The following is a 19,527-nucleotide window of genomic DNA, read 5'->3' as shown; positions in this document are numbered from 1 at the left end:
TTCTCAGGATAATAACAGCGCCGTGGGGGTACGACGGGAGCCTGGGGTGACACCGCCACGCCGCCGATTCGGGGGGGGCGGGGGGTGCTGAGATAATGGCGCCATACGAATTCAGAATATTCATAATATGTCCGCGCAACGCAAATATCCGCCATGTTCGTTTGGCATGGCAAGGCAATGAGGGAGTGGGGGTGGGTTTAGGGGGGTGGACAAAAAGACACAGTTACAATCACGGGAAACTCAAAGGACCCCAGAGGTCTGCATGATCTTGAAAGGGTGAATAAGTAAATAAATAAATAAAAAGATTTCCACGTTCCTGTTAAAAATAAATGTAATTAATTTAATGCAGACACTGGAAGCGCAAGTCATAAAAAAAAATCAGCTCCCTGCTGATTATTAAATAAATAAATAATATCTCACACGCAGGCACACACACACACACACACAAAAAGGCTCTCATTACCATTGCAGCTGGGTGTCACGTGTAAATCCCTCCCCCTCCCCCTCGGCACAGGGAATGTGTGTTCCAGGAAGCAGGCTGAATTAATTGGCAGCACCGAGCCGGGTATCATTACCGGGCTCTTGTCGGTGATGTAGCCGTGAGCTGCGCTCTATTCCCTGCCTGCGTGTAGCGCACAGCCCCCGCCTGGGTCCTGGGTATTCGCCCAGACCCCGCCGTTGTCTGTCAAACACCGGATTACCTGGCCGCACACCCCTACCTACCTAATGACCTCACCGTGTGCTGATGTGGCCTTCCCTTAGTGTGGGCTATCCCCGGCGCTCGGCTGCCGTGAGCTCCGCCCCCATCTCCTGGCCGCCCAATCCCAGCCTTCCCATGCGCAGCCCCCCCCCTCCCAACATTTCTCTCAGAGGGTTCAGATTGATGCTGGTCTCTCACCTGTGCATTCTGGATCTGGATAGTCCCCTGGGGTAAAGCCTGGGTTAGCACCTGCCCCTGTGATGTCACCATGGTAACCGGCTGATACAAGGCCCCACCTGGTTGGGAGAGCATCACATGTCACGTACATCAGCTCTCTCAGTTTTGACAGACAATGTTGGGGGGGTAAATCCTGAAAAAACATGGCGGGCATGCAACACTAGTCTAGGTAATGTGGGTCACAAAAGCTGGACAATCCCTGGCCTACGGGGACAAAGGAGAACGGCCAATAAGAGAAGAATCTGCAGGGAGTCTGCACACCTGACACCACTTGTGAGTTGATGGTGGTCATGGCAACGCTGCCTTGCTGCAGGGCGTTGCCGGGGACCACGATGCCTGAGGGGTTGACAGAGCTGGAGACTGCTGTCATGGACGGGGTGGAGCCTTGCAGTAGGTCCTGCGGGGCAGGGAGTGGGGGGGGGACACAGAATAAAAGAGTGTGTAGAAGCTCCACTGAAGCCTGCCTAGATTCACCTCAAATAAGAGCAGAGGAAGCCAGGGAAAACCTGACAGCGTCCCAGCACAAACAAACATCCCAGCATTTAGAAACAGAGCCAGACTGCTGTTTGTATAAATATTCCATGCTCACAGTCGAAATAATTTTGACAAAGCCATATTTATGTAATGCCACAGTCAAATGCCAAAATTAAAAATATTTCCTGCTTCTTTTATTAAACTCAAAGAAAAGGTTAGCATCTGAAACACTATCATTTCTTATTTTTGTACCTACAATCTGAATTTCTTCTGGCCAACCTACAGGGGTCAGAGCAGTTAAGTGAGGTAGATATAAATATCAAATATCAGGTAAAATATTACTTTCATGTAACTGATGTAGATGGTGTGCAATCATTTAGGTTTTATAACAATGAGTGAAGCTGAAATTGCTCTCTGGGAAATATGTAAGGAATCTGTGAGAATTCCTGGTAAAATTATGAACATCAATATCAATGCATCGACTTTGGCTCTGCCATCAGAGGTGTTAGAGTGTCCCTTAAAGCACACACGGCCTTTTTTGTAAGACGTATGGAAAGTGCAGTTCAGCTGCATTCCCCTTCGGACAGATTCCAGATTATCCTTCCCTTCAATAAACCTGGCACCACTCTGCGAATGTAGCCATCCTGCGTGGACATGAGAGTGATATTCTCGTCTTAAAGAGACAGACTCGCACATTACAAGAAGCCGGCTGCCATTATCACTGTGTCCTGTACACAACACAACTCTAAGTGAAAGGAGAGACATCGCTATGCAGCAGACAGCGGGAAAGGAAGGTTTCTGTCCCATTCATTCCTTTCCTCTTTATTTCCTGGAACGATATGTCAGAGTAAGAATTACCTGTGCATTTCTGACAGCAGGAAAGCAATTCACAATAATTTCCATGTGTCCACTTCATCAAAGTCAAATTCATTGTCATTGTGCACTTGCACAATCAAATGGGGAAGTCGGCTCTCCTAGTGCAAGCATCACGCACAGTAATAGTAACACACACACATAGATACACATATGTATAAAGTGGATGCCAAGGTAAAAGATTTCCAGTCAGAAAGCTCTCAGCCTCTGCTTGTGTGGGGGGTGGGAGGGGGTCACTTTGCCTCTTTGTGTGCACAAAGATAAAAAAAAAAAAAACTCTCCATTCTCATGGAAGATCTGCCAGTGAACATCAAGATGCTGAGTGTGACCTGGGCTTGGGGGAGGTCAGAGGGCAGCTGGGGGACACACAAAAAAACAACGTGCCCAGATCGACCCCCACTCCCCACACAGACCCGCTCCTTTAAAAGGCCACCGCATAAATGTACGGATGGTTTACAGCTCCACGTTAAATTCCCGTAAAACTACCGCCACCCAGAGAATTTCGATTGCAGGCTCGTCTCCGAAGCCTCCTGCATCGAATGCAAAATAGACAATTTCTGCTTTTTTAGTTTGGTTATAAAAAGCAACCTGAGCAAAAAATAAACTGCGTTCAAAATACCTAAATCCCCCTTCTGGTCGTCGCCTTACTCTGACAGTGCTTTCATTCGAGTATCCTATAAAATATGAGAATGAATCTAGAAAGCGTTCTCTGTGCGTCTGGTTTATACACGTTGCCGAAGGCAACATATAGCAAACTTTCTATAGTTTGAAGTACAACAGTGCTGCTGTCCCATCAGCATCTGACCATAGGAAATATTTATATATATATATATATATCATCCACAAATGACAGAACTTCAGGAGAATGTCGATTTTGATCTAGCCCGCATCTCCCACATCACAGTGGCTTTGAACTCTTCGTAACCGACGCCGCATTCGAGTCACTTGTCCTGTCGAGGAAGACTCACCTGCTGTAGCCCGAGGGAGGTGTGGGACGGGGAGTAGGGCCCCCCCAAGTCGTTCCTCAGCAGGTTGTCGCTGTGCATCTTAGTCTTGAGGCAGGTGATGTAGCGGTTGCAGAAGTCTTTGCAGAGCTCGTTGACCTTCTCCAGCTCCAGAAGGTGGATCCGCAAAACCTGGATGGCCTTCACCATCTGAGGGCACAGAAAACTCCGGGTTCGAGCCAGAAACCACAAGATTGTTTTAATGAAAATTCAGCATTGTTCATTTTTAATGAGGCGCACGAATTGCAAAGCAGTTTTGGGCAGTGGCGACTAAGTAAATGAGCAAAAAGAGAGGGGTGCTGAGGTTGGTGCGTATGGGGTGGCCTGAGGAGCTTTACAGGGGCTGATCACTAGAGTCACATGGGGAACCTGAATGGCAGGATGATGACCAGACGTCCTTTGGATGGGTAGCCGCGATGCGCAGGGACACTCCAGCAAATGAATCTGATATACATCACGCTGAATCCGGGACCCTTGGAAAGCCATCAAATATCATTTAAATTCTCCCCCCGCCATCTGAATCACCAGCCCACACTTTAACCCGGAAGATCAGTGGTCATGCTGGAGCTTCCAGAAACTTCCGTAACCTCCGAAAAACCCCAGAATGCCACGATGGCCCAGCGCATCAGTCAGAGGATGTGAAACCATGAGGTTGGATTTTTGAGCAACCCTCTAGCCCCCCGCCCCCTACATAGTGCACTTTCAAAGTCACTACTGAAGGGCACGGGGACGGCGAAAACGGGGTAAAAAAAAAGGGCCTCGCCAAGGAGGGGTAAATCTGCCAATTATCGCAGCTCATTTAATCAGGGCTCGGTGCCATCTCTCCAGGCATCGAGGCGCGCAATATAACTGTCCCGTGGAAGAGTTACGGCGCGCGGGGGCTGCCCGTGGCCCGCGTCTCGTAAAGCACACAGATGCAGAGTTAATTGACTGCATGCCACGCATCGGACGAGCGCCCCCGTAATGATGAACGCTGACCTTTTTCCATCTTTTTCTTCCCTCCCCAGTTTCTAATTACAGCTAAGCCCTCACGAGAAGGAGGGTGGCAGGCAGCAGAAAACGAAAAAAAAGCAAAAAGAAAAAGATGAGTATCACCGCAGGACGTCAACCTCGGGCTGTTTGGGTCCCCGCCGTGCCAGAACGCAGCGCTGGTGTTGTCAGGTTTTGGATGGATGCTCTGGACAAGACTAAGGTGTAGGGTGGGCTGGCCCAAATCAACCGGAGCTTGGCCACCAGGGGGCGCCACAGACACGGCGGTCTTTGGAAGGTAAGGATTACCAGATTGTCCAGTTCAGGATCCTCGCTGAAGAATGGCTTGTGGTCCTGCTCCTGCTGGTGGACGAAGTTCTCAATGTCGACATCAAAGCTGGCCGACGTGATGCACTCAGACCCTTGCGTGGCCTGCTCGCACTTCTCGAAAAGCAAGGCCAACAGCGGGAACAGGGGGTGTCTGGGGAAGGGGTTAAGCAAAAAATCAGCACGATCTACCTAATATAAACCTTTGACACCTTTATGTCAATTTACTGGTGATAAACTGGTATTAACAGTACACTGTACTGGTTAATTGACACTATTGCCCAAAGTGACTTGCAACTTAGTGCTTTGCCAGTATAAACAGCCTGGTGTGTTAGCAATCCAACACAACACGCTTTTCTCAGTGGGGAAACAGCCAAGTGCTGAAACTTCCAGCCATGGAAGTCATGAGTCACATGGGATAGAGCTTCTTGAGTTTTTTTTTTTTTCCACGCTACACAATATGACACTCGAAATCTACCTGACAACACAGAAGAATTAAAATACAAAACGGTGACATTTGCATTAATAGCATAACTTTCAACCTGAGTAGTGGGGAAGGTCGCCCCCAACCCAAAATATCAGATTCACCCCTGACCATCGGTGTTCACCTGGGGGAGGGGGGTATGCCTCACTTGTCTGTGCATGGGGGGGGGCTAGTGAGCAGCCAGGCACCTGGGGACTCAGAGAGAGAGCCCCCGCTCTGGCTGTAATGCATCGCTCTCATTTGCAGCCTCTAATAGCCCGGTATATTAGACTCTAATCTGCCTGATCCCAATTTAATGCGGCTCCCTACAGGCGGCGTGACAGGAATACTAAGCAGGTCGGTCTGTGCAGAACGGTGATCCGCATTCCCTCCGGACTCGTTCTGGGGCCCGGCGAACTCCACCCCACCCCCCCCCCCCACACACACCCCTATCATCCTGACCCCCCAGCCCCAATAGCTGCTAGACCTTGATAAGACAGGCATCTGTCTGCCCTTTGACTCCCAAAGTCACCATCAGCTACCATTTCTCTGCTCCGCTACATGCTACAATCTCTGCTCCTTCCAGCCAGCCCATCTATGGTAACCTGACCTGAGACGGAACCAAATAAACTGCTGAAAGTCCAGGAATTCAATGAGGAACCTAAGCAAGGGTTTGTACAGTGGGCTAGAGGGGCATTTACCCCAGCTGAAAGCTGATTGGCCCCCAAAGTGACCCTCCCCTGTCACTCAGCAGTCAAAACATATGATTGACTAAAAATAAGATTGGCCCCTATGGTGGTGACTCCTCTTATGCCTCCCCCCCCCCCCCCCACCTTACAAAAAATCCAAGGATTGCTCCTGAACATGATAGTTCTGGGTGGGATAACTATTTTCTCCCCTCAGCACTGACCTGGACCTATGCACAGATCATTCATTATTTTTCACACTGCCGCTACACTGAGATTACCTGCATCCGCATTAAATCAATGAATATAAACAGGCTCCAAAGCTAGTACCCGTGTTGCTCTTCAACCAAGCCTAACTTCTCAGCCCAGGGAACATTTCAAGGGTGGGGTTTCCTTATATGGTCTTTGAATGTCCAGCTTTTATACCGTAGCGGATATCTTTCAGAACTTTTATACCTGCATTTATATGCTCACACTATTTCATTATATTGGCTAGGTTTTGGAAGGAAAAAAAAATCTCCAGAGAGGATAAGCAGGCAATGAATAGCACTACGGCTGAGAGGAGGTTTAAGTCTGTGTACCTCCCCTCTCACCCCCACCTCCCCCCACATACCCTCAGCCCCCGCCCCCATACCCTATGTCCGCTCCGAAGGTTTAAATCCTCGCAATTTTTACAGATGGATAAGAGCTTAAACGTAGGTGCCGAGGGCGAAGCTAATCTGTTAACCTTTGAAAATTCGCGGCCCAGACCATTGAAAATTAAAAGCTTAATGCTGTTTATCCCTGACCCCGGCTCACCGGCGCTCGCGCCCGTCGGCTCTCCGGGGCCTGAGCCACGGGCCGGGCACGTGAGCGCGCCGCAGACCTGCGGGCCGGCGGAGAATTAAAACCCCGTAGCCTGCCGGATACAATCCGCATTATCTCCGTACAGCCCGGTAACTGTAGGCACCTCTGAAAATGTCGGATGCAAAAAGGCGAGGACCGAATATCTAAACCCCAAAAAGTAAACACCACTCTTTTCTAGAACTCAGCTTTACGATATTTTGCTTTCATTTTTTTGAGGTAAGAGCGTATTCGTCTCTGCGGCAGGTTTTTGGAAATACTGTCTTTTGTTATTGGGAGACAGGGCTGGTGAAACACAAAAACCATACTAACTTTAGTTTTAACGCCACTACTCCGTCCCAAATAGGAAGGAACAAACCAGTGCAGGTGAATTATTCTTAAAAAATCGAGGTTTACAATAGCAAACACATTAAGTAGATTCTTAACTTGCACAAGACTAGAGCCGTCGCATAACAGAGCAGTGCCCCAGGACCCCTGATTTTGCGCTGGGGGCGCAGGAGTATCTGCACTGCGGTGGACGGAGACGACTAACTTGGGGGTTGTTAAAGTCCCCCCGTAAAATTCAGATTTACGGGACCGGAGAGGGACCAGCTCAGCACGCGGGCGCCCGCCGCGTGACGGCGAGCCGTGAATCAAAGCATGGGGTCGCAGCCCTTGACAGAGAGGCCGCAGTTAAAATACGCATGAACAAGTCCGAGTCTTTTTTTCCTCCCCCGACACTTCTTACTTAAACCTTGCAGATTTTTGGCTAATAGTCAAATTAATAAATCTGTATTGCATCTTAAGTCTTAAATCTTGTTAGAATCTGGTTTTATACTGATAATAACTGCATTTGGGTCCTCAGGCTTCTCTGAATATGTAAAAAACACTGAGTTTTGAACATTTTCCCAAGCCTTTAAAGCTATGCCTCTCCTAGGGGCTGCGGTTAATTTAAAATTCCTCGGATTTTTACAGGGAAGACGGCTCGCCGCGTGTTTCCTTTCCCAATCAAGCGTGCAGCGCACCTTTTCTCCTTATTTAGAGCCCAGTAAGCGGCAATCCCTGCTGCGTTTCTGACAAACCTCTCCCTCCCCTTGCCCCCGCACCCTAACCCCACCCCAGCCCTTCCCCGCAGCAGTGCGTCTTCTACACCCTCAACGATCATGTGCGGTGGGAAAGAGCTGGGATATAGCGCCCTGAGTGACCCTCATTGGTGAACTGGTCATCCCAGCATCTTTTGACTCGGAGCCCAAACACAGCATTATCGCCTCCCATCCTGGCTGCTACCCCCCAGCGTCGCGCCCTGTGCTGATTGCGACATAACCCCCACCCCACGACCTAGTCCACAATGAGTACATGTAAGATTGGTAGATCACAAGAATCCGCACCAGAATCACAAAAAAATTCCAGATTTCTTATCACGGCTGTTTTCTTATTTTCAGTACTTCTGAGTGCCTCTAGTTTGACTAAATGCATGCAATTTCATATAGGTTGCGTAACTATTAAATGAAAACTTTAACTCAAATACTGTACATTATTCAACCAAAGCTTTGCACGCGTGCAATAAAACACCATGTTTACTGCCATATTACCCGCATCTAAATTCCATACATTAAATGTAGGCTACATAATTGTTGATTTCCAGAACGCTATTGACTTAATGCACTGAATTAATCAAGTGAACAAATTACTTCCTTAAGTAATTAAGATTCAATGGCGCTGAAGGTTATCTGTGTTTTATCTCCACATTTTATTTTGTACATTTAGCCATTTGGTGTGTTTTCTCAGAGACAGTTATCTAGAAGGCTTCTTCTTATTGCATCTTCTCATTGCTCTTTTTAGTAAATATATGCGCAGTTACCCCGAAATTAACTTGAAATAATGACTGTTACTAAAAAGGGAAACGCATAGCATCATAAAGTTCCTACGACAATTTTGTTCAGGTGTCATTTATGAAGGTTAAAAAAGTTAAAAATAAGATAATAAACCAGGTTTCTGGGAGGTGGAAATGCAAAGTAATGCATCAAGAACGTGAACTATTTTAATTCTGTGAGGACATTACTGGGAATGCTTGGCGGGGGAGAACGTAAACAGTTTATGGTACATTACAGAGGCTTTCCCGAGCAGCACCAAATGAATCCCTTTCCCCCACGGTTCCTAGGATAGACTTTCCGCAACTCTGCTTGCCTCTAAATCTCCCTGACACTCCATACTTTTCCCTCGACCGGTTTTAGGGGCTCCTTATCCCGATTCCGGGCAAAACGTCCTGATGCACCATTATTTCTATTCTGTCGATCTTTACTTCTTTTTAAAATTGAATAGCTCCACACGTTCGTGTTTTTCTTGATAATCAGGAAGCTCCTGTATACCAAACCTTTACACTTCTTACAGTTTTACTTTCCTCTATGAACCCCTTTTATGCCTTACTTAAAAGCACCATGTTACGTGCCACGATTGAGAACAGCGATGCCCCCAAAATGTGGCTTTAAAGTATGCGGTAGCTGGGATCTTTGCATGCTCTCAGTCACTGGCCGGGAGCCCCTCCAAGAGCTAAAGCCCGCAAAGGACCGGTCTCAAATGGAGCCCCTGCAGCACAAAGCCCTGCTGTTTTCGGCTGTTTCTTGTCAAACACCCAGTACCTCAGTGCGACGCCACCACTCATCCCGGAGCTTTATTTCTGAGGCAGGGCTTTTCGGAGATGCAAGCAGCCGAAGTTTGCCTTTGGGGCTGAATTATGGCACTCTCCGTGCACAAATATAGGGACTATCTTCCCCTCTTCTCACTCCCCGTACTGTAGAGTCATCTGTTTTACTCTGTAAATCGCATTTTCCTCTTTTTAATACCATCCATCCCCAATACATACGATTTAGTTTTCTGTATCAGGAAGTCCAGCAACTTTGAAGATGATCTGCTACTGCATACAATACAGTTGCTACTGCTTCATCATACCTTTGCAGTCTTACGTGTCATTCATGAAATAAACACCAAAATAGTTCTGTTGTCCAGCAATACCTTTACTAAACGTGTTTCCATGAACATAATATGAACCATTCCAAACAAGATTAGACCTCTTGCCACATATTTAGTATAACACAAGATTAATCTAAACATCAGTGGGATTGCAGTGGTTTTTATTTCTGGTAATTACGATAGGCCTAACTTGCGTAGATTACGTATTTAATAATTAAGCAACTCCATCCTAAAATGTAGCCTTTGCTCAAGCCTTCAATCCAGGCAGTTAGGGGGAAAACTGACGTGGGCATAATGTTAAACGAGATTTAAATCAAAGCTGTCCAAAAAACTACTTTCTCCCATCACCTTCAAAGATTAAAACAAGATTTGAGGCAGTGCAGTTTCACGTAAAAAAATTCACTCACTCTCTTTTTTTAAATTACCATTTCAAAGAACCATGTGCATATGTGACTTTACTGTTCGTTATTTTATCGTAAAATACAAGTGCCAGGGGTTTAGAAAAACGTGTTATCGGGGATCACAGCAGTAATGTCTTATAACCCAAATTTGATTGACAGCCACTACAGTTAACAGCAAATTCATGCTCTGGGTAAAAACAGGAGCGTTGACATAATCTGTGAGTTGTCTCTTTCTTCTATAAGCACATTAAATTTTGCGCAAAATGTTAAATCTTTGGAATCCCCTTCAACACTTATTTAAGTGGGGATTCCAAAGATTTTACATTTTGTGCAAAATTTAAACTGCCAAATACAGTAATAAGATAGACCTATTCTCCAATGACATCTTGCACGCTCACGTCATCCTCGAAAAATCGATTAGCGGGCATCAAGACCGAATTAGGAAAAGCAAAGATGAGCAAGCAGTTATAATTATATATATTTGTCTTCTAGAAAAACGCCCCTTTAATTTCACCTTGTGCGTTCCATACACCTACCTTCTGAAACTTGCTGTTTCACAGCAACCGCTCCCCTTATGTTCATATATCTTGCGGTGAAATAATTACTGAACATCGTGCTTTTGGGGGGACTTTATTTGGACACCTTAATATGGCGTTTAATGCTTGCATAATGCAAATTTCCACGTAGCTCCCGTTATTTTCACGTTGCATGTGATGCTTAAAATGGAGGAAGACCGTCAGCCTGCCTTCTGGATACTCCCAACATTTAGATGTGTCACGAGCAATGAAAACGAAGAAAAAAAAAACCTTTGAAAAGGCTCATTTTTATTTTATCTTCCCTCACTGCTAGGAAGTGCACGGATGGTTTGGAAGCAGGCAGCAGCTGAAAGCAGCACAGCACGTAAGGGCTGAGTCTGTGCTTTTCACCGCCTACGGCCACCCTTAGGCTGGCAGCCGACATCAAAGAGAGGCTGGTATCTCAGAGGAGCTTAGAAATTCAGCCCCAGGCTTGGCAAGGCCTTCACACCGTTTGCCTCGAGGTGTGAAGTGGGAAGGGGTGGGGGGGTGTGGAGGGAAACCACGAGGTACAACAGAACGGGGGGGGAGGGGGGGATTACAGCAAAACCGCAGAAGTCCCTGCATAGCTTTTTTATACATGCAGCAAAATGGGGACAAACTACTTATAGCACAGGAACACACACCCCTGCGAAAATTAATCACCAAATGAACTAAACAGCGTCTTCTCCTCCTGCATTGACTGATTCATTAATGAGGTGTTTTAACCTTCAAAAACTGTCAGGCTGCTGGAGGTTGTCTGGAGTTGTGTCTCCCCTCATTTACCTGTTTGTGCCTGTTTTAATCGTAGAAAAGCTGACCAGTCGCATTTCCACAAGTACTGAGAAAGGAAGTGGCTGCTTTAGGTCAAAGTCAAGTGGACATTAAATCTTCCAAGCTTGGATTTTTGGCCTGAAAACACACCTCCAGTAAAGGAAAACAAAGCGATGGCATGAAACAGGAAGAGCGTCACACTCACAGCAGGAAGACCCGCCTCCTTACCTGTAAACGGCTCGCTTGTCTGACTCCAGCTGGGCCTGCGGGTCCAGAGTCACACTGACTGGCGTGGCCACCGCCCCAGAGGATGCTGGGAGGTGGACCGGCTGGGTCTTAGAGTTCTGTTGCGTGGTGCCCGTCATCTAGGGTGTGAAATGATGCAGGGGGGCTGTTTGGTCAGCAAATCTCACTCTATCCACCCAGCCCACCTTCCTCTGTAAGGCATGCAAGACTTTAAATTTCCTACACTGTTTGAAATGCATTATTTAATACGGCTTGATGAACCCTTACATTTAGGGTTGTGGCTCTGCGAGTTAGGATGTTGTGCTAGTGATCGGAAGGTTATTGGTTCAAATCACCATTAGGTCCTTGACAGGGTTGAAGCTAGGGGGCGGGGGGCCCTGGGCTAAAGTCATTTTCAGGGCTCTACCAACAGCATAAAATGCTGCTGTAGCAACCAGAAAAAATAATTTTGAGACCCAGGTGTAACCCCTACATAAGTCCAGCTTTGGTCCTTGAGCAAGGCCCTTAGCCCCAACTCCTCCAGGGCAGGGGAGCTGTAAAGGGGACGATTAAAGGGCTCCTGCCACAAAAAAAATGTGGAACATAATTGAACTGGTCTGGGTTGGGGTCCCAGTATGATATGCTTTCATGGGGCCCAAAATCTCTAGTAGCACCGCTACTCCAGACACTGGCTGACCTTGCTTTGTCAATTGTATGTCACTTTGGATAAAATAGTGAAATAAATAAGTGTAATGAGAATGTAAAAGACGTGACTATTTAAAAATGAAAAAGAATGAAGTCACAATGTTAGGACGGGAATTTCAATTCAGGAGGGTGCTGGAAATCTGGCTAAATAGAAAAATTCCACAATCATGGCACTCGCCGTGGAAATCAAGTGTGGTTTGTCCCGTGGATGTTCACCAGCTCTGTCAGCCTGTGATTGCTGAAAGGGAAAACGTATCCCTGTACAGTTACCTCCATTTAGGGGAAAACATCCCACGTTCTGCTTTCATCCTAGAAATCTTATCGGACTTCTACTTCCACCCCACCAATACCCTCACTGCCCATCACCTCTGCGCTTTTGCAGATTAAGAAACTTCATTGTAACTGGAGGGGGAGAATGTGTACTGTGGTGTGAGTAATTCATTTCGGTCTTATCTTTTGAGAAGAAGCGAAAGAACAGCTGGTGAATGGAATAAGTTTTTCAGAAAATGAGTCATATTTTCATTCGAAGAACAAGTCCACCAAAAATTATATATATATATATGTATATATATATACATATATATACATATATATATATACATATATATATGTATATATATATATATACATACACACACACATTTGTGTGTGTGTGTGTGTTTGTTACTTTTTTTAAAGACTTCTCTCTGACATTTGACTTGGGTAATCCCCCCGACCTGACTTATCATATTTGGTAATATTTACTTTGACACCCATGACAACCCAATAAATAAACGCCTGTCCATACTGGTTGTCTAAGCCAGTTGTCTGGCCACAGCATGTCAAAGAGAACGTAGCGTATCTGCCCCGTACCTTCCTTTAAAATGCTTATCTTTTCACCAAGGGTCTGCAGCCATAATGGATTGGAACAGATCTGAGTTCTGTCTGCATATTTAAAGGTGTTTCACATTAGAAGGGACACAGTCCCTAAATCCAAGCTCTTCAAACTTCCTGTCGCGGTCAGAACAACACTTGCCTTATTCGTCATGGCAAACTGAAAGACCCTGTCTGAGTGTCTCTATTCTCTACGTCGAAGACCTTCACTGTATTTGACGGCACATAATATTGCTCCTTTAGCAATGTATCTCTCTCTTCCCCTGCTCTCTCTGTCTCTCTTCCTCTCTCTCATTTGTGATTAGCCTTTGGAATCAAGCCCCCTCCCCCTCCAACACTACACCCCATTCCTGTCTGAGGAGGAAGCTTCAAGTCTTAATCCCGACTCCAAATGGGAAATAAATTAGCTTCTTCATACTTAACTAGCTCTCATCTGCATTTGTTATATTCCTGCTGCTCAGGATTCTCTCCCCGGCACTAATCCCCAGAGCGGAAGGAGACGGTTGTACGGATGGGGGGGTGGGGGGGGGGTGGTTGATCTGAGGAACCTTCTCTCCTACCCTCCCCTCCCTTCTCCCCCCACCTCCTGCAGCAGGAAGGCAGGATAACGGGAGGTGCTAAAAACAGGCGCACTGGGTGTCGTGGCACCCCTGTGCGGCTACTGTCCTCCGCTTCAGAGGCCATCCTGATTGTCCATTGTCAGAGACAAAGGAAGCCACGGCAACACGCCCCGCATGGCTCCTTGTGGACACATTCCAGAACTTCCTTCCCCTTGCCGCTTCGGGGAAAGGCAAATAAGATACCCGATGTGAGGTCCTGCTTTTGTGAAGACGTGGGCGTTCTCTCTAATTGTCTCAGGAGTGTTCGGCACAATGGCCGCAGCGAGCAAACCCGTATGTATGGGGACAAAATCAGCTCAGGTTCAACTGATCGGCCATCCAGAGATCTCCGCAAACCCTCACCTGTTGGCTCTCCTGGTACGATGGTGGAGGAACGCTCTGTGTGGCCATCATTGTCAGTGCTGGTGCTGGGGACACATGTTGCATCATGGGATAGCTTCACATTGAGACCCTGAGGGAGATTAAATGATTTCACAATTATTTGATTATTATTATTTTTTTCATGCTTTCAGCTAAAATGTACTGTGTATCCACAAAATCCTCATTTAGTATAGATTGAAATCCTCTATTTCACATTTGTACAAACAGAGTAGAATTTTATTGGGGCTGTCATCTTTTTGGTGATAACAGTCAAGGAACAAATGTGGTTCATTTGCACTTAAAATGTCCCCAGATGTTCTGATCATGAAAGTCAGTAAGATCTATCTCCCCCTGAGCAATTTCAAGACCCACCACCAGGTGTTGCTGTGATGTAATAATGAGCAAAGACAAGCCTGCTGGAACTGAACTTGGCATTCCCCATCTTCCCATCATATACATAGAAAAAAATTCAGCTTTCTCAACTAATGTCCATTTAGACAAATTATTTAAAGAATAACAGTCTTACTCTGTAGCGGTATAAGGAGATATAAACTGTATAAGGAGATGTAAACTGACAACACCTCAAAAAACAGTTATTTAAAAGAACTGGAATGATGAGTTTGAGTATGAATTGCTAGCCAACACAGGTATATCTGCATACAATGACTACACAGTCTCTAAGATGCAAACAGCTCCCTACAGGCTAACAGCCCAAACAGGGTGTTCCGTCGGCAGGCGACTGGGTGATTACATGGCACAGCGAATCACGGCCTTATTAAAGCTGTTGTCATTCGGCTAATTGACATTCTGTAGAGCAGAGAGCTCCCAGTAGGTTGTGGCACACTCGCCCATAATTGGCCCAGACTCAGCGTCCTGGGAGTCCAGGGCAGACAGCAGACACACAGAGTAATCCACATGGACGTCACTCTCATCGGAGAGCACCAGTTGTCTCCACGCCCTAGTGCCCCATCCTTCCGGAAATTTCTGTACCACCTTTCCCCTTTTACTGGCCTGTTTGTGCATCCTTCCCAATATAGCGACCTCTCTGTTGAGTCTATGGAGAACGGACTTTCCCAATTTTGGACCTGTCCATGTAGACTTTATCTGTCCATTATTTGTTCATACACACAAAAACTGACAACTACTGACCTTCTCACAACTGCTGACTTCAAAGAGTGATGTGTCTATACCATTATACATGTTAGCTTATGTGAATCCTCAATTTACAGGATGCCTACCATCCTACTAACACAAGTTCACTTTCTCCCACACACACAGGCCCCTGATTGATAGGTTGCCCTACTTGGCTAGATAACATAGTCAATCTTCTTGAAGCAAACCCTCCTATACCTCCTTCACAGATAAATCAACAATCTTAAGCTCTCTTGAGGAAACCACGTGATGTTCTACTGGTATTTAAGATTCGAATACTATTGAGCGATTCTTGCGATTTTATAACCCAATTTTTGAGTATATTCACATCGCTTGCTGATTACACAATAGATTGATTCAAAAAGAGCATCATGTATTCGTTACACCTTTCTCCTTTGAAGAACTCATTCCTCTCATCTGCTCTGTTTTACTGTCATGTCATTCTGAGCAGTAAAGTTAAATTAATCAACTATTTAGCTCTGTCCTCCAAAGACAATTGAGATCAGACTGGTGGATTTACTCCAGGGTTACTTTTTCAATAAAGACAGATTTACCTTGTATGAGACAGTAATCATAGCTGAAATATTCTCCTCATAAATTTGCATGGCTTCATTTTCCTGCTCAGAATTACAGCCCTACCACCCCTCTGACAGAACCTTATTAACTCTGCAGCATGGAGAGCGTGAAGCTTCAAAGCTGCCTCATCTGACCTGAAGGATGAACCCCAAGGAGACGAAAATGTGTCCTACTGGGCCCCCACCTTTGTTTTGATCTGATTTAGAACAGCAGACACACACCTGTGTTGCACTTCTCCTAGGAAATGCTGGTTTCTTGGGTCAAATCTTTTGACACTTCTTCCCTCGCGTCAGTCACACATGGAGAGGCAAGGCCCCCTTTGTGATCTTGGCTCTTGTGGTTACAGTGAATGTCCAAAGTCAGACAAAGCCATGTGTATCACTTAAGGAAACTTGGGGATATGGGGACCGTTGCTGGTATTTGGCACAAGAAGCCTGCGAATGTTGCTCAGTGATGTGCTTTGAGGAACCACCCCAGTTTTCCGCTAGGGGCCATGTGTCTTCCTGGCTACTGGGGGAAGAGCTCTCCGCCTCAGCCTCTTTTGAGGGTTGAGCCGACGTCAGCCACCTGAGGAGACAATGACCCATTACACTCTCACCAAGTTCTGGGGTGGGAGCCAGGAGAAGCTCCCACTGCCTCCATGGCTGAAGGCTCCATCACCCCGAGAAACAGGAAGTAAGCAGAAGATACGGCCTTCCCCCACAGACTGGAGGCGTTCCTCACCACTGAGCTCATCCCAGTGCTTGGCAGTGGCTCGTGGAAAAGGTTGGGGGTGTCCAAGAAAAATGACTATCTATTTTAGGACCGCGAAAACAGCATCAAGGTAACTGTATCACTGATTCTATCAGCGGAACGCCGTCCTCTTCCCAACACTCCAGCTCGGAATTCTCAGAAATACCTGAAAGTTTGCACTACAGTCAGGCTTGCGGCGTATTTGATTTCACAAGCTGATTTCAAATCACACAAATTGAAGAGTTTATGCATGTGATTTGTGTACTGATTGCTCACTCCATACTGTCTGCAGTTGAAAGGCATCTTCTATCTAATCGGCCCTCGTTTTAATTGCAAATCTGTGAGTGTGCGTTGGTAATTAAATGGAAAATTACACATTAATTGATGGGACTAAAGATAAAGTGATTCCAATTATTGGTAGGTATTTTCATGGGCCTCAGCAGTCTCACTCCCAGGTGAGCTGCCACACCCAGGCAGCGCCGCAGAGATGCAAAGCATTTCCCATTTAGGTGCAAATGCATTGGACCTTTCAATGAGCAGATCCTGAAGGCCGAACTTCTCAGTGGGCAGATCCTGAGAGTGGGACCTCTCAGTGAGCATATCATGAGAGCTGGACCTCTCAGTGAGAAGATCCGGACAGCTAGACCTCTAGATGAGAAGATCCTGACAGCTAGACCTCTCGATGAGAAAATCCTGAGATCTGGATCTCTCAATGAGCATATACTGTACTCGAGATGGTGATCATGATTCAGATTCCAGTGCTTTATTGCCATTGTTGTTTCCACAGCAATGAAATTTAAAGGTGCATCCTCTCCAGTGTCACATCAAAACAGTAGACAGATTAGTAAACAAAAAACAAATGACCTGTAAGTCTACCAATGTATAGGACACACTGCTCAGTAAACATTAAAATATGTTGGTGCTCCTTGTCCCTATAAACAAAATGCCATTATTGTTGTCACATCATTTCACATTGAGATGGTGAAACTCATCTAAATGAAGTTGTTCTCCTGGGGAGGACACTGCCCTTCTGTGATTTGGAAAGCACTTCCATGATGCACCCTTAATGGGGAAAATACCAACTGTACAACTAATAGGAGAAATGTCAAACGTTTTTATTATCAAAAAGCTCATTTCTAGCTACATCAAAATACCAAATTCCACTGACAGTCTTCAAAATGTAACAAATATTTCTGCAGTATCCTAACAAAAGGTGGATGGCATGTGGGGGTAAATGACAAACTCATGTCATCTGAGGTGTTTAAAAAAAGGATTTCTGTTAACTAAGGCATTTACGGCACGCTGTAATTCAGTTGTCAAACTGTTTTCACAAGTTATCATTTCATCGAGACTGTAACCTAATTAACTACGATGGTATTTTAATCTTACATAAAGGAAAATTCACCCGGATTTTATCCCAAGGGATTATATGAAGTGTTATTAAAGTCTCAATTTATATGGATTGTTAGTGTTTGGGTCTATTCTGATGAAGACGTGTTAAAATGGATTGACTTGTTCTTGCGTGTCTCTTATCAAATGTTGTCAAAACTTGACTGTCAGGCTTCAGAGTGTTCTCACACAACTGAACTATCAGCCGTATCCGACAACTTACAAGGTAAAAGTCAACATCAATAATCCCTGACACAACCTCTGACCAGGGCATTTGTCCACGTGATAATGTGAGACAAGAGGTTATCCTGCAGCCAAAGCAATAGAGCATCTTCCTAACTCCACGGCTTCCCTCTCTCTCTCTCGCCCTCCTCAGTAAACACAAGGAACTGCCGCGCAGGAATCCAACAACGGAAAAGCAAAACAGAAACACAGAAGTACGGCTGCTTTGTAAAATATTCAGTTCCAGGGGGGAGCTTTGGTTAACGTTTCTTCTCATCAACATAAATCTCAATAAACCAAATGAAATAACTTTCAAGAAAAAGGTGACTCTTTAATGCCTTGTAAAAAAATAACAGTGTGCTCTTTAAGAAGTCGGCAGCGTAGCAAAAGTGCAACAGAAGTATCTCCTTACTTTGCATGGGGAGCCGCAGTACTCCGGGACAGCGATCGAGCAGGTTCGACACAAAATGGAAACAGGTGGTGCCTGGGTAGCGAGAGATACGGCAGATTGATGTTTTACTGCACAGAAACACGACCCAAATGTTTTCTGCATGTGGACTTAAAATACGCGCATAGACATCTGTTTAGGTTGTTTCGTTTTATGATTTTATTTACGATTTTATTTACGAGATAAAAAGAAGTACCTTATTCAAAATATATTGGCTATTATTATTATTATTGTCGATTTTATTATTATTAATATTATTAATAATAGTTTGTCTAATACAATTGTATAGAAAATATTTTTAAGTACATGCTATATTTTGTCTCATAATATATTATATTATTCATATATAAGATATATTACATTCATTTCCCAAATCTTGACTGCTTCCTCACATCCATATTGGCTGAAGTTATTATATTTTATGAATAACCCGAATATGAAATGAACAACACTCATCAGTGTTTGCCAAAGGTACATAAGTCAGTCATTCTGGGCAGCACTTGCCTGTAGACCCGTCATTTTTATTCCCGAGATGGTTTGGCACGTGGGGAGGGTGTGTGTGTGTGTGTTGCGGGGGGGGGGGGGTGCACAAGTGCCTACTCGTTCTGAGGAGCACTAACAGAAGGGAAGCGTGTATGTCACAGCCGGAGGCGGTGAGGTCGGGGTGGTGGCCCAGGGGCGAGAGCTCAGCAAGCGCTGTCTCCCTGTCCCAGTCCGGCTCATTATCCTACAGCGGCAGGAGATCCACGATCCACCTTCCTCAAACCAATAGCCGATCTAGGGCGGCCTTTTTTCTTACTTGAACAAACACTATAGCAGCAGACAGAAATGGAGGGAGGACGCCAACTAATCCACAAACATACCTAATGCGTTTTGTCTAGACTACAAACAAACGCAGGCTCCTCAAATGAACAAACACAATGAACCGGTAACTCTGTTTCCATAGTGTCTAAATGTCACTTTCATTTGAT

The 19,527-nt window shown here is 45.5% G+C and overlaps 1 protein-coding gene across 1 annotated transcript in view; it reads right to left on the bottom strand.

The window, feature by feature from the left end:
* The window catches only part of pknox2 (pbx/knotted 1 homeobox 2), a 40,864-nt gene extending 22,185 nt beyond the window's left edge, over positions 1-18,679 (bottom strand). The window contains exons 1-7 of the mRNA XM_023835161.2: positions 18,521-18,679; positions 14,020-14,128; positions 11,483-11,619; positions 4,567-4,738; positions 3,253-3,438; positions 1,199-1,334; positions 899-996 (exon numbers count right to left, since the gene is read on the bottom strand). Coding sequence (XP_023690929.2) covers positions 899-996; positions 1,199-1,334; positions 3,253-3,438; positions 4,567-4,738; positions 11,483-11,619; positions 14,020-14,106 — 816 coding nt within the window. The 5' untranslated portion in view covers positions 14,107-14,128; positions 18,521-18,679. The remainder of the gene's footprint in view (positions 1-898; positions 997-1,198; positions 1,335-3,252; positions 3,439-4,566; positions 4,739-11,482; positions 11,620-14,019; positions 14,129-18,520) is intronic.
* Positions 18,680-19,527: the final 848 nt, after the last annotated feature.

Source organism: Paramormyrops kingsleyae, chromosome 6, assembly GCF_048594095.1.
Source record: "Paramormyrops kingsleyae isolate MSU_618 chromosome 6, PKINGS_0.4, whole genome shotgun sequence".
Taxonomy (NCBI): Eukaryota; Metazoa; Chordata; class Actinopteri; order Osteoglossiformes; family Mormyridae; genus Paramormyrops; species Paramormyrops kingsleyae.
The sequence above is the reverse complement of the archived record's forward strand: the minus strand, read 5'-3'. Positions and strand labels throughout refer to the sequence as shown.